Raw genomic sequence first — 27493 nt, 5'->3', positions numbered from 1 at the left:
AAATGCTAAATTTTCATTACAGGGTAAAACTAGGAATCAGAAAAATGGCATTTTCACTCACTGGATTCACAATGTTGACCCATGAATCCATCCTGGCAGCTGCACCTATAGCTCCACCACTCATCAATGCAGGTACCGCCATTTTGACAGGGGTCACTGGCGCACTTATCCACGTCACGTGGGCACTTGCTGGAAACGCCGTAGTCGTCAAGCGGTGTCTTGAGGTCGTAAAAGTTTCCATTTATGTACACGTCACGCATGCAGCCAACAAAATCTGTCGTAGAGAGTTGTCCTGGGTGAAGTGCGATGGATTCAATGGACTTGACACCGCCAATATTTAACGGAACACCATCCAAGTCAAGTTGTCTGTGAACAAATTTCGTGGAGTAAAGATTACATTAAGGTGTATTTTTGTTATTTTTTTGTCCGGGAAAACAAGCTCGAAATGAAAGGTTCACCATTGAAGACAATGCTTTGTGTACAATTGGCAACGTTACCGTAAAAACCCTACCAATTCAACCAGAAAAAAATAGGGTGGTGAAATTGATAGAGTGGCCGAAATAATAGGGTTTTTACGGTACAGTTAATATAATAAAATTCTAGTATGAACCGATTCGTAAAAATTCAGTTGTGAATGGTAAAATTAGACTATAAGTACATACTAGCTGTGTTGACTTGTCAAAAACTGTGCATTTCAGCATGTTTCTGGAACTACGACAAGAAACAGCATCATGCAAATAAAGAAAAAGCACAGAAAAACAGGTCAAAGTCATTGCTGACAGAGCTTTTAACAACTATAGTAGCCATGTTGGGTAACTTTATCGACAATCAACAAGCCACCTGTATCCATCTCCCATGAGTGAGCGCGTCAACTGTGGATCATAAGACGGTTAAATGATGAGCTTGCTAATGCCATAAACTGACCTGTACTTTTCCCTTAAAATATAAAAGGCATGTTGAAGTTTTTGGAAAGGACGGCTTGATTATTGATTTGGTATTTGACATGCAAAATCAATCTTGTTGGAATGGGGCAAGATTTCAACACACTGTCAGAAATTCCCAGAGTCTGCAGGGAAATCACTGAGCTGGTTATCTTTCTTTAGGATTAACCCTTCCCCCCCATTTTCCTGTATATGGACTCATCCATCCTATTAAAATGGCAGGAATGTACCAAAGTCAAGAGATGGAAGGATAAGAAAAAAGGAAATACGGCCTATTCCTATTGAAAGCTGCCAACATACAATCTCTATTAAGGTGTACATGTGTGTGTTCTGAAACCAAACGACCTAACAGAGGCACCATAAAATGTTACTTGGGAGAGCACAGCTGCTGATGTAAATGTACTTACGTGTAATTTCCAACTCCCTGTCCTTCCGCGAAGCAGTAAGTGGAAGATCTGTCTTGGCATTCATCAATGACAAGTGTCCCCTTCTGTAATGTTATATATAGAAATAAAAAAATATTACAATGGTGACCAGATATTGAAATCTAACAAGAAATCTGAAACAACTTTTACAGAATAATAAGTACAACAGAATGTTCAGGTCTTACAAGCTTATGGGAAATTTTCGGAAAAGTTAATTGCATTATCACATAAATAAGGGCAATACAGCAAAACAAAATACCTGTCTTGTACAGATGTATGGTTATTTTGGAAAGGTCCCTTTGCACGCCTAACATTCTAGGCAAGCTCTCTTCCTTTTGAACAACAAAACAAAAACGCTGGTTCTCACAAGTGGATTATTTTTTCTGAATCTCGATTACTTTCCTCACTGACATGCACTGCCATTCCTTCAGCACAAAATACGAGCCGACAAAGCGAAAAATGTTGACACACAAACACCAAGTGATCATTTAACGATTTACATTTTCAACAGAATGATGTTTACCGTATTGAGCAGGGATTGTTTGCAAACATGGAAAACTTCCCACTGTTTTAGATATTGGATAGTTTATGGGCGAGTCATTCCAGCTTCATGTTGAACTGCAAGACGTTGTAAACTGTAATCGGTGATGGCATCCACTGGATGATGGCCACTTCTAAGGTCGCGACCTTTCAAGATCCCATTTAGATACGACCCCCCTGCATAATTTCTGATTTACTTTCCACAGTACTGGAAAGCCATAGGAAGTCTCTCAATTGCTGGGATTTTTTAATGACCATACTTGAGACACCGTGTATCTGGCCAACAACATCCTCTATGTAACACCAAGACTGTACGATCCAATTACTTGAGTTTCTCTAAATGAGAACAGCTGCCGACCCCAAATCACACAACTTTCCACACCCTTCCATTTGATTGATGGCTTGATGGAATACTCACGCACATACATGCCTATGACCAGAACCATTCCATTTACATGACTGGACAAAATGAGAACCTCAAAGTTTCATCTTACAGTATACAGCAGTAGTAAAGTCAAGGTTTTAGTGACTGCCAGTATGGTGATTACTGTACCTAACATTATTTGTTTGTTTTTTTATTTGGTTTGTGCTTATTTTTTGTTATTAATATCCTGTCAAACAACTTTTCTTTGAATTATTCCATACTACCTTATATCCAGGGAACACTATGTCAAGAAGTACCAAGGAAAATAAAATTCTTGTACTGGTGTTTACATTCCTGTTTATATGAATCTAAAAAGTCCCTTGTAAGTTATGTTGCTATTCTCATCTGTGTGTGTATATGGGAATATTGATGAGACTTTACAGTTTCTGCTGTAAAAACTACCTACATCTACAGATATGGCTCCTTTAGTTTCTTTTCATTTCTCTATACCGGTCATCATGAGAAAGAAATAGCAGGGACTGAAAACTTCTTGAAATAGACAGCGTTGCTTGAAATTCATGAGTATTTTAATACTACTCAATATGGCAGCCACAGCACGTATTGGGCATCAAGAAGGCTGAATTGTCAATTTTTAGACATGTGACAGAACAGACCCCAAACTCTCAGGGATGTTGGTTGTGTCTCTCTTTGAGCTCCATGAACATGCTCAAAGGATTCAATATCTGTCGTCAGTGAAGCCAGAATCCATGCAGCAGCTTTTAGATTCTTAGAGAAAGACAGCGTTTAGCTCTGTTCTCTTGGAATTTGCAGGTAAACGATGACAACACGTAAATGTGTACAAGTATCTGTCACTGACACCGACATCTGAACACCCTTGGACACACAAAAATGACACACAGCTTGGGACAGTTGTTTTGATTGGTGACGTGACAGTTGTTCCTAGACTTCAACTGTGAAACGTGGATTGCCATATCAAAAGGGGAATGTTTGTTTTAAAGGCTCCTTCATTAAAACACATTGTTTAGTCTGACAAAGGAGTTACAGGGGAGACAACAGATGTACATTACGGTTGATTAAATCACTTTCTATCACTAACTAGGTTTGCTGTCACACGTGTGATTTCCTAAGAACAATCCCCCCCACATTTAGAATTATAGCAATTAAAAAAAATTAATCATGTTTAATTTCGTGGACAATGATAACAAGATTAATTCACACAAGATTAGTTTCATACAGATAATGAAATGTATTGCCCTCCTAGTTCTCTGAATTGCCTACAAATTTTCCCATGTACACAGGATACAGTGGTATAATTGTGCCTCTTCCTGATAGTTCATATAAACATGGCTTTGTTACACAATATGTATATCAACATTAAATAAATTTACATTTCCGCTGAAAGAAACAAACAAACCTTGGGCTTTAAGAAGTTGTCATGTTGAGCGACTGAGAGTTATTTCTTTCTGTCAGTGACAGGTGGTTAATTATTGATAAAAATCTGAACATGTTCGCTGGCATCAGTGCACAGGACACACCATCGCTTTGTCCAAAATCAAAGTGGTGGATTTTCTACCAGACTTGGCATTCAGCAGTCCCCATCCACAAAAATTTCAGTTGATTCAATTTTCCGCTCAGCAGGTCATTGCATGATGAGAAACCGAACAATTCATCTCAATTTGGCCACAGTATTGAAGACAAAAACACACATCCCTGACAAAGGCTCTAAAGAAGGAGATGCAATACCCTCGTTGTCAGTCACCGAGAGGGCGGGCTGCCTGCATTCCATTCCTGTGTGCTTATTTTCACAGTCTTTATTGATTAAACATTGTGTCTAACTGAACTGTCTTTATGACATTACGGCAATGATTGATGAGGTCAGCATGAGTGCTTTCTAACTTTCAACAGTTTAGATCATTTATAAGGAGACGTCACGTTCACTGGTCTCTCACAGATCATATGTCTGCCAATGACTCACTCCAACGGTATTCTATTTTGTCTTTCAAATTTGGAACATGCAGGCAATAGGCCAACAGAGCCATTTCGATGTTCCAGTTGCAGATGTTATACGTGTCAAAGAGGCATAAGAAGAAACTGTGCCGTTTACTTGTAAATATGTGTAAATTAACCATAAAGAATTCAGTGTGACATTTAAATATCAGCAACTTGTCATGGTGCTTATTTACTTGAGTGTGCGGCATGCAGTGCCTTCAGTGTGGCTGGAGCAGAATCAAGACAGCCTTGCTTCTGGCATCAAACAGGTCCAGCATCGACAGATAGACAGGAATTAGAGAAGATTCTGTTGGTAATTGCTGAGGACTGCATCCGGCAAGGATGTGTTTACAATCGGAGTGATCTGGACTTGCCCAGCTATTTGATAAATAGTCTAGCAGATGCTTCGCATCAGAAACCACCCAAACGGTCAGATCATCAGGTTTCAAGTTGAGCGCTAGTTGCCAAGGTTACTTCACACACTAGACGCAGGGGAGACTCGCTCGCTTTTTTTTTACTCTCCCCTCTCCCAAACAAACATGGAGTTCAATGGAGAATGCCATGGGTATCAAATCATGGATTCTTTGTTGGGTCACAGTACAATGGTGTAGAATGATGCTGGAGAGGAGCAGGGGACAAGCAGAGCACCACAATTCATTTTGTGTGCTGTGTGTCTGAGAAGGCACTGTGCACCAGTTGGGAACAACTTTACCCATCTCTTGAACTTGTAGTTTACCCAAGAAACAGTTGGGAATCACCAACTTGGCAAATTTTTAGGTTACATTTTCAACAATGAGATATGCATACAATTTAAAAATGTTGGTGCAGAACTGGGGAAATGTGACAGGAGTATCTGTGTCACAATGATATATGCTGACATGGCCGAGCCCCTTTTCTGGTATCTTGGATTCTTGTTTTAATACTAAAATGACTCACTGGGTCACTGGAAGCCAACAAACATCCTGCCATGTGATTGGCCGTGCAAATGGCTATAATGTAACACTGGTGAAAATATCGAGACAAGCAATCCATGACTGGTATCTATATGGTTTATTTAGGGCTATGTAAACACCACGACAAGTTTTGAGTTGGAAGCTGACATATAGAAACGAGACTGGACTAAATTTGATGGTAATAGCTTCATGTGTCACTGTTGGTAGCCACCGTATCCGTCTATAAAAAAAGTATGCCTGGTGATGCAATCTTTGGAAAATCAAACATATCTTTAAAATCCACATTAGCTGTATTTTGTTATTTATACTGCTGTGCTTTGGTTCTTTTTGTAAAATACAGTTTCTTGTTCTACTCCTCAAATTCATGTAAAATGCTTCCACATTCAAATTGCCAATGCAGCCTGTATACATGTGATGTCAGCGTTAACCTCTGAATTTTGGCCAGGACTAGAATTTATTCGTGGACAAGAAAACTGTGCAGTGTGTTGTTTGCATAACTGACACTTTGTGTTTAAACATACTTCAGGGAAAACAGACCAATGTAGTTGTTAAATTATCAAAATTTACAGGTATTGTCAAGCTACCTGTGCACAGAGGTATTTGTGTAAGTGCAGAGCTTGTCTACAGGAGCCTATGGCATACTTAACGACAACAGCTTGGCTAATGAGGCATCACTGTTTGGTAAAATTTTGAATATGGACATTTGCTTAAAGCCCCAGTAATGCTAACTTTCCATGATTTTTTTCATTATTTTTATTTTGTAAATCAATTGCAACTTCTCATTCTACTTCTGCAAAGAAAGTTGAAAAACCCACTATTATTTAGCTTGTCAACTTAGCGTCTATATGTGTAAAATGCATGGTTATGGTTTACATTTGAATTCAGTTTTCAGAAGTCAGTTTTCAACAATAACAATGCAGTTTACAACCATAGGGGCTGAGTTGACAAGCTGGATACTGTGTAATATCAACTTTCTTTGGGAGAGAAGAACAAGGAATCATGGTTCACATTCAAAATAAAATGGTAAAATTATCATCAAAAGTTAGCTTTACTGGGTCTTTAATGCTATTTCAACATTGGCAGTAAGACTTGACCCTTGACTGTTAAAGAAAATAAAAAAATCATTATACTTACGGTTCGTTCTCTCCGTGCAGATATTTTGTGCCATTGACCGTCAGATACTATGATGTCTGTGCTGATTCGCACTGTGCCCTGACCGAGGTCGTACGAAAACCGTGCTTTGCCATTGACAATCTCTAAAGCTATGAACTCTGGGTGGTCAACTGTGTGATCTCCATCGTGGTTGTAGAGCAGCAGTGAATTGTCCAGGGTGGTGGCAAACTGCAGCGTCACCAAGTTGAAACTGCCGGATATGTCAGCGTATTGGACGTAGGAGAGGACGTCAAAGCTGAAGCTGGAAAACTCGCAGAAGTCGCCACGCTCTCCAAAGCCACAGTCGCATTTGAAGCCAGTGTTTTTGGCAACGCACTCTCCTTCATTGAAACACGGTTGGGGGTTACACGGGTCGATTTCGATGTCGCACCTTGGTCCGGTGTAGCCTCCATCACAGGTGCATGTGTAACCATTGATTCCGTCTATGCACTGACCATTCACACACGGGTTGCTCGTGCATTCGTCAATGTTGGTTTCACACAGGCTACCGGTGAACCCAGGAGGACATTCACAATAGTATGACAGAGACTCTTTATGGCATGTTGCTCCATTTTCACACGGGTTGCTCTCACAGCTGTCTGGTTCTTGTTCGCATTGCTGGCCAAAGTAAGGCGTCCTGCATGTACAGTTGAACACCCGGCTGCTCTGACGGGCCACAAAGATGATGGGGTCACTGTCAGAAATGTGATTATTGTAAAGTTCCACATGATCACTGCATTCTCCATTGTTCATGCAGGGCTCTTCCTCACATGGAGAGTAATCGATCTTTGTTATGACCACATTGGCACCGCTTTCTATGACAGTCTGCTTGCTCGTGAAGAAAGAGGCCAGCCCAGTTCTGCTCATGTGCTTATCATCTCCCGGCTGTCGCACAGCAAGGAGTAGATCAAGCTCATCGTCAACTTCATACATGTCCATTATCAGAAGTGTGTCGGCCGGATTCAGTTCGTCGGACACCGTGTCGTAGAATGCGGTGAAGTGATAAGTCAGAAAGGTTTGGGCGTCCATTCTCTTGCCCGCTGTTTCACTGGCAAGCCTCACAGTGATACTGCTTTCCAATGAATTGTTGCTGAAGGTGTGGTAGTCCACCGTAAAGTCTGAATACACAAGGTCATGTATGCCATCATGACCACTTACGTTGATGTCGTAGGATTCAACGCCATTGTGGAAAGTAGAATGGAGATCACAGCCTGGGCGTATGCTGAAAATATTTTCATCTCCTGAGATTATTTCACAGGTAAACACGTCATCAACATCTGGATCCAGAGGGCGGGCTATGCCGATGGAGCCACCTGGAAATATGCTGTTCAAGCAGTTGACATAAATGTTGGCGGTTCTTGGACTTGATGGGTTATCATTTCTGTCAAGGATGCTGATGTGCATCGTGGTTGTTGAAGTCATCTGAGGGATGCCAGAATCACGGCTTTCCACTGGCAGGAAGTAATCACTCTGTTCTTCCCTGTCCAGTGAAACACGAGTGGTCAGTAGTCCAGTCACGCTGTCGAGATTAAAGCTGTCGCTGTCATCTGAATCGAGCAAGTAGTAAGAGAATGGGGGACCATTTGTTGCACTGTCTGGGTCGTATGCACTCAGGGTCATGACACTGGTGTCTGGTGGTTCATTTTCATAGACGGAACCTAAAGTATCTTCCGGAAGGAACATCGGGCCATTGTCATTTACATCTATCAAGAAAACATTCACTTCAGCATATCCCGTTTGTGGTGGACTGCCTTCATCAACGGCCGCTAATGTCAGGTTGTAGATGGGAATATCTTCCCGATCAAGTTCAGCGGCTGTTCTGATTTCACCAGTGGTTGGATGGACGGAGAACGCATCATTGTAATTACCACCGCTGATATTGTATGAAAATGTGTGGTCAGCCGGGTCTAAATCATAGTCTTCAGCAGTCACAGTGAGCACATAAGTGCCAACCGTTGCGTTTTCCCAGGCGGATCCTTGGTAGAAGTTGGGTACAAACACTGGTGGGTCATTGGCATCAGTAATGTTGATGTATAATGTGGCTTCATCGATATCATCTCCAACAATGACCCCGTCGTTCTTTGCGATAGCCAGCACAGCAGCAGCACAGAATCTTGGCTTTCTCGGTTTAGTCGGCCATGGTAGTAAGATACGTACACCTCACCAGTGTCAACGTTGATGGCAAAACCTTTGTGTGTACTCCCACCGACCAAGACATAGTGGATGTCACCATCAACACCATGGTCGGCGTCACGGGCCGTTATCTTTCCAATCAACTGGCCATCCTCAGCAGCTTCGCTTACAGTGAATACATAATTGTTCTTCACAAATTCAGGATAATATTCGTTGACACCTGTGACATGCACAGTGACCCAGGCATCATCATACATGTTGGGATTCAGGTTCGCCGCTCTGACGGTCAAATCATAGATCTGCTTTTCTTCATAGTTGAGGTGACCTTGTGAGTAGATGGTGCCATTGCTCATCATGGTGAACAGGTACTGTCCGTCACCGCCAATGATGCTGTAGTATATATCTGCATTGGTTGTTTCATCTGCATCAGTTGCTGAGACTGTGACAAGTAATGTTCCACTGGGCGAGTTTTCTGGTATTTCGGGGTCATACTCCCTGGGGTCGAAGACTGGGCTGTTGTCGTTGATATCTTGAAGTTGAATGTCAACAGAGGTGAACGATGACTTGCTGTTTACGCCAAGGTCTGTTGCAACCACAGTGAGGTGGTAAACCTTGGGTTCTGTGTCGTAGTCCAGTGCTTTGGCCACAGTTATAGTGCCATCCTCAACTCCAATGGCAAAATCTTCATTGATATTTCCGTCCGAAATGGAGTAGCGTATCATTCCGTTGACCCCACTGTCTAGGTCTGAGGCGGTCACCGTGATGACAGAGGATCCGACCTGCTTGTTCTCAAAGATAGATGTACTGTAGTACGGCAAGTCAAAAACTGGTTCGTGCTCATTCACATGTGACACTGGAATTGTGACAACTGTAAAGCTCTCCATGGAAACGCGGCCGAGATCGTAAGCTTTGACATCAATGTAGTACCACTTGGGCGCCTTGCCTGTGAGACTTGTCTTCACATACACCACGCCCGTATCACTCACTACATCAAAATAGTTGGTTCCGTTTCCACCGGTCACCTCATACTTCACAACTCCATTGTCACCTTCGTCCTTGTCAATGGCGGTGACTTTCAGCACTGATGTTCCAACGTTGGTATCCTCTTGCACTCTGCCCATGTAGCTCTCTTGGTCAAACTCAGGGGTATGTTTATTGGCAGCCATTATTACGATGTTGACGTTAGTTTCATCCCAACGTGTTGGGAGGCCTCCATCAATGGCTAAGATGTTAAAGCTGTAAATGTTTGGATCAGGACCATCACCAGTGGGTGACTGATACGTCAGTTCTGTCGCAAGGCGTACTTCGTACTTCCCCGGACTCAGCATCCACTGTGAAGTTCTCCGTCCAGGTTTTCATGGCGTAGCGTATTTCTGCGTTGACGCCAGTATCTCTATCGCTTGCAGATACCTCAGTTACCAAGGAACCGGCAGGTAAGCCCTCTGGTATCTCTTGCATGTACTCCGACTTGGCAAACTCTGGGTCATTATCATTGATGTCAATAATCGTAATCATTATGTCAGTCGACACCGAATATGCCTTCCACAGGTCTGTCGCCATCACTCGCAGGGAGAAGAACTCTGTTTGCTCTCGGTCGACATCAGCAATGACAGTAACCACGCCAGTCATGTTGTGTATTGAGAATTTGTTTCCGGGATTGTTGGTCAGTTCGTAGACTGTAACAGCATTGATTCCCTCGTCCTCATCGTGGGTGGTCACCTGTAGGACAAAAGTTCCGACATCGCTGTGTTCAGGAACTGAGCCCTGTGGGTGACTGGTGAATCGAGGACCGTTGTCATTGATGTCGTTCACTTTCACATCTACAGTCGCGGTACCAGTGAGCTGTGGGGAGCCGTGATCAACCGCATACACCACCAACGTGTAGTGGGCAATGGTCTCACGGTCTAACCTTCTGTTGGTGACCACTTCACCTGATGTAGAATCAATGGCGAAAGCCCCATTTGTGTTACCGTCTGGTTCGAGGGAGAAAGAAAATTCACCATTGCTGCCTTCGTCTGGATCTGTGGCTGAAACTGTTAGTACGTAGACACCTTTTGATTGTTCCTCTGTCACGTTGGCATTATAATAGCTCGGCAAGAACTTAGGAGCATTGTCGTTCACATCAGTCACGGTGATGCTCAACTCAATGAAACTCGACAGCGGCCTGGTGTCACTATCCCTTGCCTCAATCCACAGGGAGTACTCCTGAGTAATCTCATAGTTCAATTCATTGGCGATGGTCACCTTGCCACTTGTCCTGTGAACGCTGAACGCATCAAGAAAATTACCACCAGCTATGTAATAACTGATGATGCGAGCATTGCCCTGTTTGGGACTGGTGGCATCAACTGTGGTGACAGAGGTTCCTACTGATGTGTCTTCACTGAAAGTCAAGCTGGGATCAACATGACTAAAAGTGGGGAACTGACTGGTCACCAGAAACTCCACAGTTATGTTGGTTCTGACGGAATGATGGCCTTCTCCTTGGTCTTCCGCCTTAACCTCTATCCAGTAGTCGTTGGCCTGGTTTTCCAAATCGATGGCAGTTTGCACAACCCCACTCCTTTGTCCGATTGAAAACCTTGATATTCCATTCCCGCCAACAATTGAGTAGTGAATCAGTGCATTGGTACCAATGTCTGCATCTTCAGCTTTCACTGCAAATACATAGGTTTCTGTAGGGTACAAAACAAACATCCTTTGTTAATAGTCAGCAAAAAAATCAGTTTCTTGACATCACTTATTTCCAGACTCACACATTGGCCACATTTTTTATAACCGTATACGGTATTCCACTTACACTAGCCAGTTTATATGAATATGTTGCAGTATGGCTAAGAGATATCCCAATATCCAATGGTAACACCTGGTAATATCGTAATGATAAGAACAGTAGAGCAGTAGTAATAATGTGTGTTGAATCTTGATGAGGTTCTTGGTGCAGAATAGTGGAGTATGATACTCATAATAAACGGTGTTTCATTTGACACTAAAAGGGTTTATCGGATTTTGGGTGGTGGATATTGACAGGAAGTTTGATCTTAGTTTTTCTTGCGAATCAGCAGCGCTGGAATGTACTTTTTATGCTCATATAGTATTAAGTCTTGATATGCAGAGAAAATCCTACATTTAAGGAAGTTGATTTCATTTCCTTGGATTTGGTGACAAAGTGCCTACAGTATCTGAATAAACCATACATCATTATACAGAAAGTCCATTTCTATTATTTGATGTTATGTGCTGTACATGCAAAAAATAATAATGGACAGATCAAATTAGTGAGACGCAAAACAAATAGGGTAGACATATGTCTGCACACCTGCTTCAGAATTATCTGGCATGCGTGAAGTGTACGGAGTGTCTTGAAATACAGGCACTTGATCGTTGATGTCTAACACCACGACATTCACAGTACAGGTGCTGGATAAGACATCGGGATCATTCTCGTCTTTGTCATAAGCAATCACCAGCAGCGTGTAGAAACCTTTCTCTTCTCTGTCCAGCTTGACTGTGGTTTTGATTTCGCCGGTGAGATAGTTGATGCCAAATTTATTTTCAGCAGAACTTGCGTCAAGTTTGTAACTGTGAAAAAACGAATTCAATAATCATGTAATGTCAGAGGGTGGTACTTTCAAATTGTTCATACCAATCAGACTAAAGAAAAGAAAGAAGACAAATAACCTAATCACCGCTAAAAAAAAAAACATAGTAAAGTCTTTAATCAGGAAGTTCTGTCTACCGTAAAACTACAAGAACTTAGACTGCTTTAGTCGACAAGGATGTCTGATTTAAAACATTTGACAACATGAAAACAATTAAGTCATGTTAAAAGGGATAATAGTGTTCACTTTATATTTTTATATTCACAATATTTTTTTGTAAAAAGCAATGTATGACTGCATTCAGGACCTGGTTAAGGTAGGCTGCCTATGGGTGCACTTTGTGATATCAACATACCTGATATCTGCATTTGTTCCTATATCTTCATCTGTAGCTGTCACCGTGGTAACAGAAACCCCTGCATCCAATTCCTCTTGGACTGCTGCATTATATTCCTCCTGGGTAAAGACTGGTGGGTTGTCATTGAGGTCGCCAACTTGAACTTCAAGAGTGCTAGTACCAGTCAATGATGGGTCACCTACAGACATAGAGCATGATGAATACATTACTGCACTGCGTATGAGTGAGGACAATCATGTCAACTTCTTGGAAAAAAATTCATTCTGATCTTTTGGGCCTTGGCTGATGCTGAGAATAAAATCATATCCTTGTGTGAATGAATGAATGGACATGTACATGATGCAAACGCACAGTTATTTCATTTATCAACATTCACCATATACACGTAAATCACACTGTGTTGATTGAATGTAAGAGAAAGCATGACAACGCTGACCTCACATTCCAGAATTTTATCCCGGGCTAGAAGAAGACACGCAATGCAATGCTCTATCTGTCCTCAAGGTCTGGGAGAAAAATCTAAACACATTGAAAATTGTTTCCCCCACCCAGTTTCTTCGGAAACAAATTGAACTTTTACGGAACTTATGACTTGCACTGAGAGAAAAAGAAATGAAATGTTCCGTGATAATACAAGAATTGTTGAGAAAATGAATGCACTTCATAAGAGAAAGTAAGTGTAGTCTATTTACACAGCTAATGGAAATTAACACACTGACCTCTTAGATAAACTAGATTATTTATTCAACCTCTGCAGGGGAACCTCTACTAAGTAATCATACTCAAACTGAAGGTATGATTCTCTAGATAAACATTGATAACTTTTTTGGTCATCAGAAAATCGAAGCAAATGAGATTTTGATTGTCTATGGCTGACTGCAACAAACAGCTTGAGTATCAACTGTGGTGTTTTCAGAAGACGCCTGAGCCTGTGCACTGAGCACCATTCCAAAAGTTTGTCTATAAGTATATATAGAGGAAGACAAGCAGGGTCAAGGCTGGTGACAAAAAGATTGTACTGTGGGGGGGGGGGGGGTGTGCGGTTGCATGTCAGTCTCAGTGCTTGCCTCGATGTGGTGGTTACTGAGGCCATTCACAGTCTGATGGAGAACAATTCATCCCATGCACGGCAGGAGGATTAGATTTCCATTGAAGGAAATGGCAGCTGCTTAGCTATTCCCGACAGACGTGCACACAGACCGATTAATTAATTTCATGTGGACTTGCTGCTCTCCGTGAAAGGTGACATATTATGTGTATTTGAACCCAGGAATTTTCTTGTTCACCTCAGAAGTCACAGTATCAATTGCAAGCCCATTGCCTGTAAGCGATCACTCTGTTCTAATATCTCATACCCTGAGTTGAAACAGCTTAATAAAACAACTGTCAAAATTGTCATCAACAGTGCGTGTAACATGCCTCTTTCATAACGTTTTGCGTTACATTTATCCTTTCTGCCACTTCAAAAGGTCAAGTGTCAAAGGTCAGAGGGGACAGACAAGAACATAAATTAGGAGAAGAACTTGAAAACTATCGGTTTTATGTTTTGAGTCAAACATTTTTGAAGGCCCTGGATAATGTGGGGTGTTTATCTTGGTTTCTGGGTTAAAAATACACTTTCCTTGAAAACACGCACAAGGAGAAAGGCAAGTACATGTTAAGTAGAAATTGGCAAGTTAAAGGATATAATACAACCACTAAATCAGAATTGAGACTTTTTTCATCTATGGAAGAACCACATTTTTTCATTTTCATGCTAAATATCATGCATAGCACATGTGCACCAGGAGAGAAAACACAGAACTCTAACCGACTGGAATTTTCACTAAAACACCATTCCCTCTGGGATACAACATTACACATGACCACTTTCTGAAACTTAAACTCTACGCCTGTGGCTGTATTAGAGACCATTTGTTTTTTCTCAAACCGACAGGGCCAAGAGATCATGGAAAATATAATGCAATATCTACCACGCTACAGAACGTGATAAATCACACTGTCACATGAACAATTTGTCTTGTATATTACCATACATGTCAACACATTTTATTTTTTAGGTATAATTTACAGGCAGAAATGACCTCCTATCAACTTTGACCTTTCACCCTAGTTCACTGTACAGAGGTCCAATCACATGGTTGGAAAACAATGCGGATGAGAACAGTTTTTTTTTAACTCACTCCATCATGGGCCGTGAGAAGGAGATAGTATCTGTCGATGTCTTCCCTGTCCAGAGCCTGTGTAACATGGACATCACCTGTGTCTTTGTCTATTGTGAAGAGGTCATCAAGTCCAGTTGATGAGAAGGGCAAGATTGGCTCTTCCCTGACAGTGTCAATGGTATATGTCAGTTTTCCGTTGCTTCCAGCATCTCCATCCACGGCCTCACAAGTCTTCACAAACACAGGCACATTTGCATTATTTTCATCGACCACCGCCGTCATATATTCAGTTTGAAACTCTGGTATATTATCATTGAAGTCAAGTAAGGTGACAGACACTGTGGTTGATGAAGATTTAGCTGGCGTCCCTTTATCCTCTGCCATCACTATCAATGAATACTTCTCACGTTTCTCTCTATCTAAAGCATTCGCAGTTGCCACTACTCCAGATACTTTATCAATCTTGAAATCGTTGTCATAGTTTCCAGTGATTATTGAATATTCAATTTCAGCATTGGAGCCCTCGTCAGCGTCCGTGGCCGATACCTGCAGGAATTCTTTCCCAATCGGAGCATTCTCCATGATATCAGTGGTGTAGGAACTGGGATCAAATTGTGGTGCATTGTCATTCTCGTCCAGGATTGTGACCAGAATGTCCATGGTAGAAGTGAGAGCAGGATCACCGTTATCTGCTGCGTAAACTGTAACCAGATATTCCGATTTTGTCTCTCGGTCCAGATCCCCGGCCACAATCAGATCCCCTTCCGGATACAAATAGAAGACATCTCGGAGACTGGATCCATGGAATACTGCACATACCCATTGCTACCGGTATCCATATCGGTAGCCGAGACTGTAATCACGAGAGTGCCATAATCTGAGTTTTCCATGACTGATGTGTAATTGTCGTTGATAAATTCCGGCGCGTTATCGTTGACATCTAGCAAGATGATATTGACCTGGGCCACTGCAGACATCTGTAAAGCTGGATCAGTGGGCTGGTCAGTGGCAGTCACCTCCAGGGGATACAGGGGTATCTCTTCTCTGTTCAGTTCTTTCACTGTTACTATGGAGCCATTCTCAAAGACAGTGAAGTCACCATTGTCATCACCGGCAGTAATTTCATAAACTATAGCTCCATTGAGGCCTGTGGAAAAAAGTGTAATACATACATAAGCTAAAAGTTGTTACATTATGAGAGAAGGCGAATACGATGGGAAGAGGTAGTTGTTGGATGGAAAATATTAAACTTATATAACTTCCTTCACCAGTATTTCCAAATACCATAGTCTACATTTGTCAATAGAATTACACATAACTCAGTTGTGTAAGGAACAAATTAAGTTTTGGATTGGAAGCAACTTCATGACCTGCAAATTACACATTAACAATGTGGCTGACACGAGTCAGCCAAACTGTAGCATGGTGGGACCACAAAAAGCAGCATGTCGGGGCCAAAGTCTCAGTAGCTATGTATTGTCATGAAAGGAATACTATGAAAAGCATTGTACTACAACAGCACCACACCAAGTTATCTGCAGCAGCTCCTGAATGTCACAACCCCTACATGTCTAACGAAAATACTTTAATAGGCCTCTACTGATGATGTACCATTTCATACTCAATATTACGAGCTGTAACTTTCTATGACCTTTAAACATTTTTTTGTTTTTAATGTCAATTACAGCTTCTTGTTCTACTTTCTGAAGCACACTGAGATACAGAGTGTATCAGCCAGTACACAAGCATTGTTATTGTTTGACATGTGCTATCTGGTCCAAACTAGAATTCAAATGTAAACAATAACAGTGCATTCTACATGTACGTACAGACATTGTGTTGGCAAGCTAAACAGAAGCTAGGTATTGTAACATGCTTTTGGGAGTAAAACAAGAACTTTTGCTTGATATACAGTATTAAAATAGTGAACAAAAATCATTAAAAATTACGGTGCTGGCCCTTGAAAACAGCATTGATTCTAGTGATGCAAGATGGCTGAAAAGACACAAGTTGGATACAAACCTGAATCTGCATCCGTGGCCGTTACTACCACGACCTCAGTTCCAATAGGAATGTCTTCCTTGACCTCAGCCATGTAGGTATCAGGATCAAAGATAGGTGGATTATCATTGACATCCAATGTGTTGAAGTAACATGTAACAGTGCTTGACAACGGTACAGAGCCGCCATCTTTGGCCTCTACAACTATCAAGTGAATCTGCACCTGGTGGCAAGAGGGCATTATTGTTAGTGAAATTGCATGGACTGATATTTTCATTGATGAAAATATTTGGATCCATAGAAGTCATATCATGGTTGGTGTGTACAAAGACCAGGCAGACAACAGATGTTTTATTGGACGGATATGAAAAATGTCTTCTGTTTTTACGGATAAATAATTTGAAATGTGAATATTGCATAAACCATATTCTACAACAACTTTACCAGGGTCAGAGTCAATCGAGACAGACAACAGATGTCATACAGAATGGAAATGAAAATTATTTTTATTTCAATAGTAATAGTTTGAACTTTGAAAATTGCATAAACATCCTAATTTTCTCACTCAGTAATATGGAAAACAGAACTAACCTCTTCAAAATCAAGTGGTTTACTGAGGGTGAAAATTCCACTGGTTGGGTTCAAGGAGTATCTGTTTTGACCCCAGTCTTCAACAATGGAATAGGTGACTTCTCCGTTGCTTCCTTCATCCGGGTCCGTAGCTATGACCTCTGCCACCGACTTTCCCACATCTTCATCCTCGGGAATGGCGAAGGAGTAGACTTCCTTGCTGAACTGCGGCGGACTGTCATTGGTGTCTGTCAGCATGATGTTCAAGTTCATAACCGACGACCGACTGCCGTCTGACGCCCGGATGCCCAGTGAGTACTCAGGCACGCTCTCGCGATCCAGCTCCCCGAGGGTGCGGATTTCACCGGACTGGTCGTTGATGTAGAATTTCCCATTGTTACCACTGACTATTCGGTAGGAGACTTGAGCATTGCTTCCCTCATCAGGGTCATTGGCCGTTACTACGGTGACGAAGCTGTTGACGCCAATGTCTTCAGGAATGGAAACACTCTTTGAACTGTCCTCAAATCGTGGAGGGTTGTCGTTTCTGTCAAGTAACGTTATTTGGATCTGAAAAAAACATACACATTTTGTTAAGACATAAAATTATGAAACAGACACTGCAATATAAGTATGACATTCACTGAGAAAACTGTGAAAAGCAAAATTATGATAATATGACGGTTATAAGCAGGAAATATTTTTCAATGACCGTCATAATCATTCAATCATCACACGCAAATATTATAGAAATAACGGGCGACGCGCTGACCATTAATGTTCATTTGTGGGCAAGGGCAAGAGGAAAGCCAAAAATTAACGGGCGAGGCTTGCCGAGCCCGTTAATTTGACTATCCTTGAGCCCGCGCCCACAAATAAACGTTAATGGTCAGAGTGGAGTCTGTTATTTCCATTATATTATCAGCGAACCTAAGAAAACCGTCAAAATTTCCAACATTTCTGGGCCCCAGAAACTGAGCATTACGCGACGCACTGTCACGCGCGCTGTAAAAAATTGGCAAATCCGGAGATGTTTTCAGAAAAAAGTATTCAACTTGACCTACAAGTGCTCCATTTTATTTTGTGATTGATTATGATTTACGTTTGAGCTGTAAAGTTACGATACTTTGAGTCGTTAATCTTTTTTATTCATATTCAGCGGCATGTAAACAAACCATTACTGTATATTTGTGGTCAGTCATGTGGTTCAGCTCTACAAATCGAAATGCGACCGGCAGGGCATGATACAATCTGATTTGACCTTTATTAATGTCAGTTATATATTTTGAAAACAACAGTCATTCCTTTCAGAGTAAAATTGCCGACAACAGAAAAACACCATACAAAAAAAAATATTCATCTTCATATTTCTTGTCTTTTTACATGAAAAATTTTCTGATTCAGAGAAGACAAACACTTTTATAATGCTCATAATATATGTTATCTTTCACATATGATTTTTGACTTCTTTCAAAAATAATTTTCATGCATGAATTATTCAATTATCATGGCTCATATACCTTGAATGATTTTCTCATAGGAAGTGTTACCTATTTTCAAAAATCTTATTTATGTTTTTATCTTTCAGTTTATAAATGCATTTATAAATGTCAAATGTTCACAGCATGATGGAAGTTGTGTATGGCTTCGTGGCCTATACAACCTTCTCTGTCACTGAGTAGCAAATCTTTTCAAACCAAATTTAAATATTTAAAATAGATGCACTCATATTCAAATCATGCGAAAAAAACATCATTCCACTGAAGAAATCAAATTATTGCAAAATTCTTGCAACGAACAGAGCCAGGAGCCTAATTATACTAGAACTGTACTGGTCATTAAAATGACATAAATCGGTATTTCCCAATTAGCACCGATGTTAATTCCCGAGGAGACATAAATCCTACACCCTCATTGTTCGTTGGAGCCAGATAATTAAAGACTTTATTAATCAGTGAATAATCTGCATGCTGTGAATAGGTAGCGATGGCAAAGGTACAGAGACCCATTCAAAGAGGCATTCAAGAATTAATGAGTCTTTGTTTTTTCCTTCGACTTCTGTGGTACATCTCTCACAGCTATTCTAAAAATTTCACGTATCTGTTGGTTCACCTGCTGTGCTTTTTATCACAGCACGGCAAAAATGGATGCAAACATAGATATATCCTTTGTGGTGCATATACCCTGAAGTGTCAAATTTCAATATCTCTATTTCCGACCCTCAGGAACCAAACTTTGGTGCTAGCCCTGTTGTTTTCCCAGGTTGGCAAGACATGTGGTGGGAAAATGGGTAGGAAAGGGCTGTAAATGACTGTTCATATCTCAAAATGAACTCCACTTCAAGGCTCAATTAGAGGAATAAGTTCTTGTTTATGTGGAATCAACTGATGAGAAGCAAAGTTGGCAACCCTGGTATGGCCGGTATATAATATACCCATGTGACTTTTATTAGCAAAATATCGATATTAATGACCATAAAATCTCCCTATAATGCTTAACGATTACATAAACAATGCAAAATGACTAGATATGAACAACAAACAGGAAAATCTTCAAAAAGTGACAAACTACCAGGGAAAGTTAATTTATGTACCCTACATCAGACACTAATGCAGTGTGTTTTCTTTGAAGTCATTTATTCATTTTCCCATTGCAAGAGGTGATGACTGGGTACTGATAACATGTAAATAGGGCAGGATGTGCGGCTGGGATCAAATGATCCACTATTGATGCCTGATTCAAGTTGAGTCGTGAAAAGCAAGTCTCCTGAGGTACCCCAGGATGTATCAGGGTGGGGTCAAAGTTTCACTGGACAGTGCCGCCATACTCTGACGTGCGACCATTAGACTATACTCAATGCAGCCCACCTACAAAATCATGTTATTTTCAGAACATGACACCGTGTGCAATATTTCCAAGGTATGGAAATGAACGGATCTAATGCGTCACTTGTCATTTGTGGTAGCACAACAATGGCCACGAATCTGAACCTGGCGCTTTTCGGCACCACATAACCAACACAATCTTCTTGCTTAACTAGACTTCCTGTGATGCAATTCTTCAGATAATGGAAGATAATAGTGAGACATGGGTGTTCAAAGGGGTCGAAAAATTACAAAAGATAAGCCGATGGATTCCTGGTGGATTACAAGATTCCTTTTAGTCCCATGAATGGGAAAAGCCCCATCCACTGAGTACTCCATTGTCTTTGCATGATGCCGGCATATTTTACGGAATCACCATCCCTTATAGCGTTTGAACGCCCTCCTTAGTGATTCATGTTTGCCTTTCAATTGGGAACATGGAAAGACATCTAATTCTGGGTATTATCAGGAGATTTAACGCAAGCAGGTGTTAGTGCTCATGCAGTAAATGTCTTACATCTCATAAGGAGACTCCGTGACTGGTTCTCACAATTGAAAATAAAGCCTGGCTCATCTTTCGGAACAAAACCAAAGGAAAACATTTTCTGAACAGGGATGGGGAATTACATGGTTTGATGTGAACAGAGAGAAAAGAACCTAGTTTTTTAACCAAATCCATCTGAAGGGGGTGTAATCTTTGTAGATTAAAATCTCATTAAAGTGCATTTTTTCGACCTACAAATACCGACAAAAATGTCAAAAATTTGGTGTTCTTGTGACCTACTACACAAAAACATGATTTTATTTTGGGTCTACTCATTGAACAGTTATTGTTCTGCGGTGATCTTTTTATAAGATGCTTAACTGGTCCTCCTATGAAATACAACCTTGTATGACAAATGCAAGAGAATTAGGCACGCTGTATGTAGATGGCGTATAATTGAGGAATTTTCATCTGGCAAGCTGGTGATCTGCGGATTGTTCAATCATGCAAATGTTTGATTTTCCCCAACTAACCGGAAAGTAATTCCAACCTCATCAGGAAAAGGGGGCTACAGAGACTTGAAAAGTATGTGGAAGTTAATTAAATATGCTGTTGTTTCTATTTCTATGAGAATCAAATAAGCAAAAATAATAGGCTAAAAAGTGTAAAATAGTGCCAAAAGAATATGACACAAAATCAACATTTGGACAAAATCAATATACTGCAATTACATGCCCTAATGTGCCAGTATTCTTGGCAGTATTTACATGGATGTTTTTAATTTGAACACAATAAATGAACAGTATTGATATCAATTGTGAATCTCATATTATTTATATTTTCTATAATTACCATGAAATTTGCTTATGCTTTGTACCAAACAACTGTGACCCTATTACTGAAATCACAGGGCAATGCCAATAACCTGATGGCAACTCAACCGGTACAGAGGCATCCTAGACAGACCTAGAGATAACATCTGGGAATTAGTCAAGCATCCCCTGACCGACCTTACAGTCTACACCGCCGGTACCAACAGGTACTATTTGACTGCTATACACAAATCCCTACATCGGTACCACCAGATACTGAAACACAACATAAATTATACTTTCTGTCAAATACTGGTACCGACAGGCACAACAATCACACTACACTGATCAAAAGACTAGGGGTAGATGTCATCCAAGTAGAACACACCATCGCAAGAGTCAAGCAAATTTCAAATGCAAGATTGCCAACCTTTCTTCCAAACTGTACCCATGGACTTCATCGATCAATTGTTTTTTTCCATCTCAGTGACGCATAAACACGTTATTAACATTTGTCTTTGATAACTAACAGCATTTACTGCAGTGGTTGGTGAAAAGCTATTTACCAAAACTTTAACTGACGAACAGCAGAACAAAGCATAGCTAATTTCATCACACTTCATGCACACATTTTCCCCTTTTTTTTTCTCCAAAACTTGCCCACATAACATCATTGTTTGCACTCTACAACCGTTCCAGACCCTGCAGCATGTCTTTTACTCTGATTCTCTCAACTGATGGGTTTTCCTGTATGTGACATTGTGAGGGTACATCGACTTTTCACACCGAGAAATGCGCGATTCGGTGATTTGGTCAGCACGGCTATCTTGATATGCACACAACTGGCCGGGTGAAAATCGTTCACCACAAAAATGCCCACTGAGCTCCCCTTCAAGTGATGAGTGGATCGTGACTTGTGGACAACACAGAACAGGAAGAACGAAGTCACCATAGACAAAAATATTCTACCACGCATACCTACATCACTACAGAAGATGAGCTAGCCACTAATCAATAATAACTCATGTACACATACATGGATCAATAATCCTTTCCAATGCCAGCCTCAATGGCTCATTCAAAAACCAGAAACCTTTTTAACCTACTTTTCCTGTGAGCCGTAAATTGCATTAATTTTTCTTTCCGGAGGGATTTTGAAAATCTTTGGCAATAGGCTTCTCAGATTTGTATTTCTGCCTACGATTGCAGAGACTGAGCAAGCTGCAGTATGTTTTTGAAGATACTAAGCACAGAGATATATTTATTATGGCTTGTCTCCCAACCGGGGAACTGGAACATAATCTCTTCTTCTGGTTAGCCCCATTCACTTTCTCACAATGGTCAAACCTGGGGATTTTTTAACACTGACAGAGGACCTATGTGCAGGCAAATTAGGGGAGACCAAGGGTTAAAACTTTCTGAAGAGCTGTTTGTGACTGTTGGAAATTGGACAAAACTCGCTGGGCGTTGTGTGTCTTCTCCTTTTTTGTTGAGATACTAACTGTTGTACGCTGATCTCCTTTCACGGACGCACAAAGGGAGAACAAGATTGCAGACAAAGGACAGACTCGGTATTAATCACCAATTGACATGGCCCTATTGGTCCTTTAGATAGGCAAATTGACCGTCATCCTTGGTTCGCTGCGATAGCCCAGGAAAGACAATTGAGTTTAATCTACGTTTATGCCATCCTAATGAAGCAAGATTACAAACTAGACTAAACCTAAAAGACAATCCAAGCCTTGTATAACCATTAAGATAAACACTATAGCATTCCAGCCTGCTGAAAAAAAACTAAACTCTGCTGTGACATCGAGATCTGCCATAAGCAACGAAAGAGGACAGCATCATAGAGTGTACTCTTATTCTGGAAAATCAATAACAAGTCTCTCAATTACTTCAGAAACGGTGGGATTTCACCAAAAGGTAACCCCAGTGTGAACGATACCTGACATCTATAGTCGCTAAATTAACGGGTTGTTGGGACCAGCAGGGGTGTTTACGACTAAAGTACCTGCCTATTGGTATTTAGAAAGTTACACTGGCGTCATGTGACACAGCTGGTGTCTTGCAGAGGTGAAAAAAACCCTGATAAAAAGACCTTAAATCCTGCTTAAACAGGCTACATGTACTTTGGTATGTAATACCTGCACAACAAAAGACTCCCGTAACTTGAGAAGTGCACTCTTTGGAATTCGTATTGACAAATAAAATGCCACTCCATACCCACTCGCACAGACACACACATATTACTGTCCCCATTTGACAGGCTAGTATCCTATTCCGTGACTTTGGCACGACAGACAAATATAACTTCAGGCCAATTATACATGGCAATATTCACCCTGTTGTACTGAGTCTGATGGATGGCATTTTATTTCTCTGTGCCAATTTCTGCCTTCCTTATTGTTTTGTGAGGAAAGACATTCTTTACACTGGTTTCAGACACTCTTCATGGGGTAAATTTGAAGCCAGTACGACAGGGCAGAGCTACAAACTGACTGACTAGACCCTACAAGATATGGGTAAACAGATTCATAAGCTGACTGGAAAGCCATATTAGATAGGTTTTTGTCTTCTGAACACTGTTTTAGCTGTTTTTCACTAGTGATCACGTTTAAAATGATGTGAGGAATGGAGGAGGCGACTACAGAAATACATGGGCTTCATAACTGATCAAATTCTTACACTAACTGATAACTTAATGCCCAATAAGTATGGCTGATTTTATCAGGGAGGAAAATAATTATTACTTTGATTTTTATCAGTTGCTCAGATTTAAATTCCAGAGATGTCTTGGAGCAGGTGGAAAGATTTCAATTTAATTGCAACATCTGCCCAGACCTGGTCAAAGAATCCAACAAGCCAGATGTTTATCTATGAAGGGGAAATATTTGCAACTCCCATGAATGAATATACCTGTCAACAATACAGTGAGGGCTTTCTTCAAGGTAACTCCACCGCTAATCCATTGAACACACAACAATGAAAAGGCTCGGGAGTTACAATTCAACATCCACAGCAATTTGACAATCACAACTTTCCATAAAATAAGATAGAAATACAAAGATTGCCCAGTGAGTTTGCCCAGAATGTGCTACTGATGTGAAACAACAAATCGTTACTTCTCTTGTCCCACATGGCAGTAGCAATCAAGCACACTAACGGAAAAATCTTAATTGTCATTACATAGACTGGAATTCTTTGCAGGAGATTATTTTGAAACTTCTGTTGTGCTCATTCAAGGTTGTTGTTTTTAACGGCAGATAAAGTAACTCATTTTTAACGAGAGAATCTAATTTTCCTGTTTGGTGGGTAATGAGTCTGGTCCCGGCACTGCCTGGCATGTGCAGAGGAACACAATAGAAAAGTGTCCTGCTTTTTTATCTCTGGCCTACGTGCAATGTCTACTGAGCTTGTTCATCTTGATAAATACCTGAGGGATTTTCACAGGAATTAATAATGGCATAATGTGAGGTCGGCTGCACTGAGAATAACAAAAGATAACTTTAGAGCACGGATTGGGGTGAAAGAGGGGCTATCCTCCACCCTTCGCTGCTCTCCGCTCTCATCCGTCACTGTCAACACCTGGTTGGTAATAACAAACCAACTGACGACCTGGCAGCCAATACACACTGCCTTGTGGCAACTCTGACCGGCAGTGCCGGAATTCAACCTCCATTTTTTGAACAGTGTATATCACTGTCCGGATCCACAGACAAAAATAATGGTTCATCAGCGGAACCTGAGTTACTGACCCCCTTAACACTTTTCATTGTTTTGACACAGATTAATGACATCTGGTGTGTACCAATACATTATCCCCAAAAGGTCCAAGACTGAAAACAGGACCAGAAAAAAGAAAACCTAAAAGATCCACGCACCATGGCAAGACCAGTTGATCCACACTTTATGTTGAAGTCACTCTCTATACTTTGCCCCAATTGCCCAATCCTCAAAGTAACAATAGCATGAACAGGTACAGTTTATTGAGTATGTAATTTCCAAGTGATGGACAGGGACCCGGTGTCACGCTCTCGTCACCCTCCCATAATTCTGAAGATGAAATATATTTCATTTCTGCTGTGTGATCTTCCCACCCTGTCTTTGTCACGTACTACGTCACCATCTCGGCACACTTCACTGTGACATAGAACACCTGAAAAATTGGACTGCACAGCGCTGAATAGACAGGGGAAAGAGGACAGCCTATAATTACCTACACTGCAATATAAAGAGCGAACTAAAGAGCGTATCATTGGGGAAAATGCTTAAGGTAGGTTATTTTGACACTGAATGGGCGATGTGGAGAAAGTGGTTCAAAAAGCTGCATTGTGGGAAAGTCAAATGTTTTCACTCTGCTCAGGCACCAAATGAAAAGCATCTCAGTTGCTATGGTTGTTTTATATTCCCAGACTTGACTCGGTGAAAAGGCTTGATTTCTGCTGGCAACTCACACCTAGTGACAATTCAGGCTTTCTCAGATTGCTGCCTTGTGTGATTATTTGGAGAAAAATCAACAGACTTAGAGGGAAGATTGGATTTCATCTAAACATAGAATACTAAAACCCAAGCCAGTGGGCAGACTGTGTGGCCATACTTCAACACCATCCAAGGCCTCGCCAAATGCTTTCACAACCATCGTCTAAAATCATTTGTAACAGGCTCAGCAACAACTAAAAAGGGACAATGGCTTCTCTGAGCATTCATGGCCTTGAAATTCAGCGTTTTGCCTTTTGCCGGAGGATTTGACCATCGGGAGGATTTGACCATCGCAAGCAACTGCTTTGAATCAACGTTTACAAAATATGACAAGAACGCTCTTTTGTCACCTAATTTCGGTTGTTGTGTTTCACATCCACACGACAACCTTGGAACAAATGCAATGTAACAAGCACATGTCTGCAGGATCAGAACGTTGCCACACCTCAGGCATTATACTTAAAACCAGTATAAAAACCTGCACTTGGGCAATACATGCAGCCATTCTGTGAAGTCACGGCTACGTTCACACATTTGTCATGGGTAAAGTCGACCTCGACCAAATTATGACATCAAAAGTTGTGTGGTGAGAGCGTTGCCTGAGAGCTATGTACGTATCTGGTAACATGTGTATTGAGCTTTCAGTGGTTTTCAGGGTCAATATCTAATTTTCGGTCAGTATACAGCACGCCGTCTAACAGAAATGTTCCCTAGAACTGGAGCATCTGAGGATAATAATGAAGCATAAAAGGGTATTTTCAAGGATAACAATAAGCATTTTTGCACTTGTACTCTAAATTACTTCAACAAGACCACGCCTTTACGAGTTTCCCATGACAACGAACAGCAATGTTGATAATCTTTTTATCATCGTTCTCATCAAAACATTCCAGAAGGAGATTTGCGAATTACAATGATGTCATTTTTTGTGAAAAATGTAAAATATTTCTTATCAGATCTGGCTAATCCTGGGTATTTTCAGGTCTTAAATACAGTTTGTTGAAACAGAAATGGACGGAACCTGTTAGCACTGATTTGTAGTCACAGTGAAGGCATTCTGACATATTCATGGCTTCCAACGTGTTGCAAATCTGAAATTATGACCTTTAACCTTTCACACAGCTCAACTTGTCATAAGTCATGACCCTCCAAACAACAAAACAGACGGATGATTTACTCTCGCCAAGACAACTCCCGAGTCCTGGGAGAAAGAAATGACAAATTTCTGCTCCGCATGGTGATCTGGATACATCTGCAATGATGTCAAATGTGAAAAAAACACACAAAACCACTTGAAAAGAATTCCTTTGTTCCTAAACAATGTAAATATTGATAACAAAGACCAGGTCTTTCTAATCTTTAATTATTACAAATTTTGCTCGTTTTACATTCTGTCACTTTAAAATAATTAGAGTAATGATGCGCCACTATATCATTTTCAGCTTGTTTTGTTTGTCTTTTCTTATCATTTGTTTTCTGACCTGAAAAAGATTATTTTGATAGCATGGTGGTGTCACCTCCCCTTCATAATGATATTTTTAGAAATTTCTCTTGATTTATATGTGACGATGGGTCAGGAAAATGTATGCCAAAAGTAACAGTTTTACAAATGGGACTATTTGTAGGCATTGAAATAC

The 27493-nt window shown here is 40.8% G+C and overlaps 2 protein-coding genes across 3 annotated transcripts in view; both read right to left on the bottom strand.

Moving 5' to 3' along the window:
* LOC139130381 (protocadherin Fat 4-like) overlaps positions 1 to 8143 on the bottom strand; it is a 361272-nt gene extending 353129 nt beyond the window's left edge. For both annotated transcript variants that reach the window (XR_011551838.1, XM_070696180.1), the window contains exons 1-3: positions 6368 to 8143; positions 1349 to 1431; positions 62 to 366 (exon numbers count right to left, since the gene is read on the bottom strand). Coding sequence is in view for 1 of the 2 variants with exons in the window: in XM_070696180.1 (XP_070552281.1) it covers positions 62 to 366; positions 1349 to 1431; positions 6368 to 8068 (2089 nt within the window). In the remaining variant the exon portion in view is untranslated. The remainder of the gene's footprint in view (positions 1 to 61; positions 367 to 1348; positions 1432 to 6367) is intronic.
* A 170-nt stretch (positions 8144 to 8313) lies between these two features.
* The window catches only part of LOC139132252 (protocadherin Fat 4-like), a 54780-nt gene continuing 35600 nt past the window's right edge, over positions 8314 to 27493 (bottom strand). Inside the window, 8 exon segments of the mRNA XM_070698640.1 lie at positions 8314 to 9798; positions 9800 to 11193; positions 11838 to 12100; positions 12476 to 12658; positions 14663 to 15440; positions 15443 to 15790; positions 16666 to 16867; positions 17236 to 17784. Of these exon segments, the coding sequence (XP_070554741.1) occupies positions 8314 to 9798; positions 9800 to 11193; positions 11838 to 12100; positions 12476 to 12658; positions 14663 to 15440; positions 15443 to 15790; positions 16666 to 16867; positions 17236 to 17784 (5202 nt within the window).

Source organism: Ptychodera flava, chromosome 4 (assembly GCF_041260155.1).
Source record: "Ptychodera flava strain L36383 chromosome 4, AS_Pfla_20210202, whole genome shotgun sequence".
In the NCBI taxonomy this organism is placed as follows: domain Eukaryota; kingdom Metazoa; phylum Hemichordata; class Enteropneusta; family Ptychoderidae; genus Ptychodera; species Ptychodera flava.
This window is presented reverse-complemented; position numbering and strand designations above follow the sequence as displayed.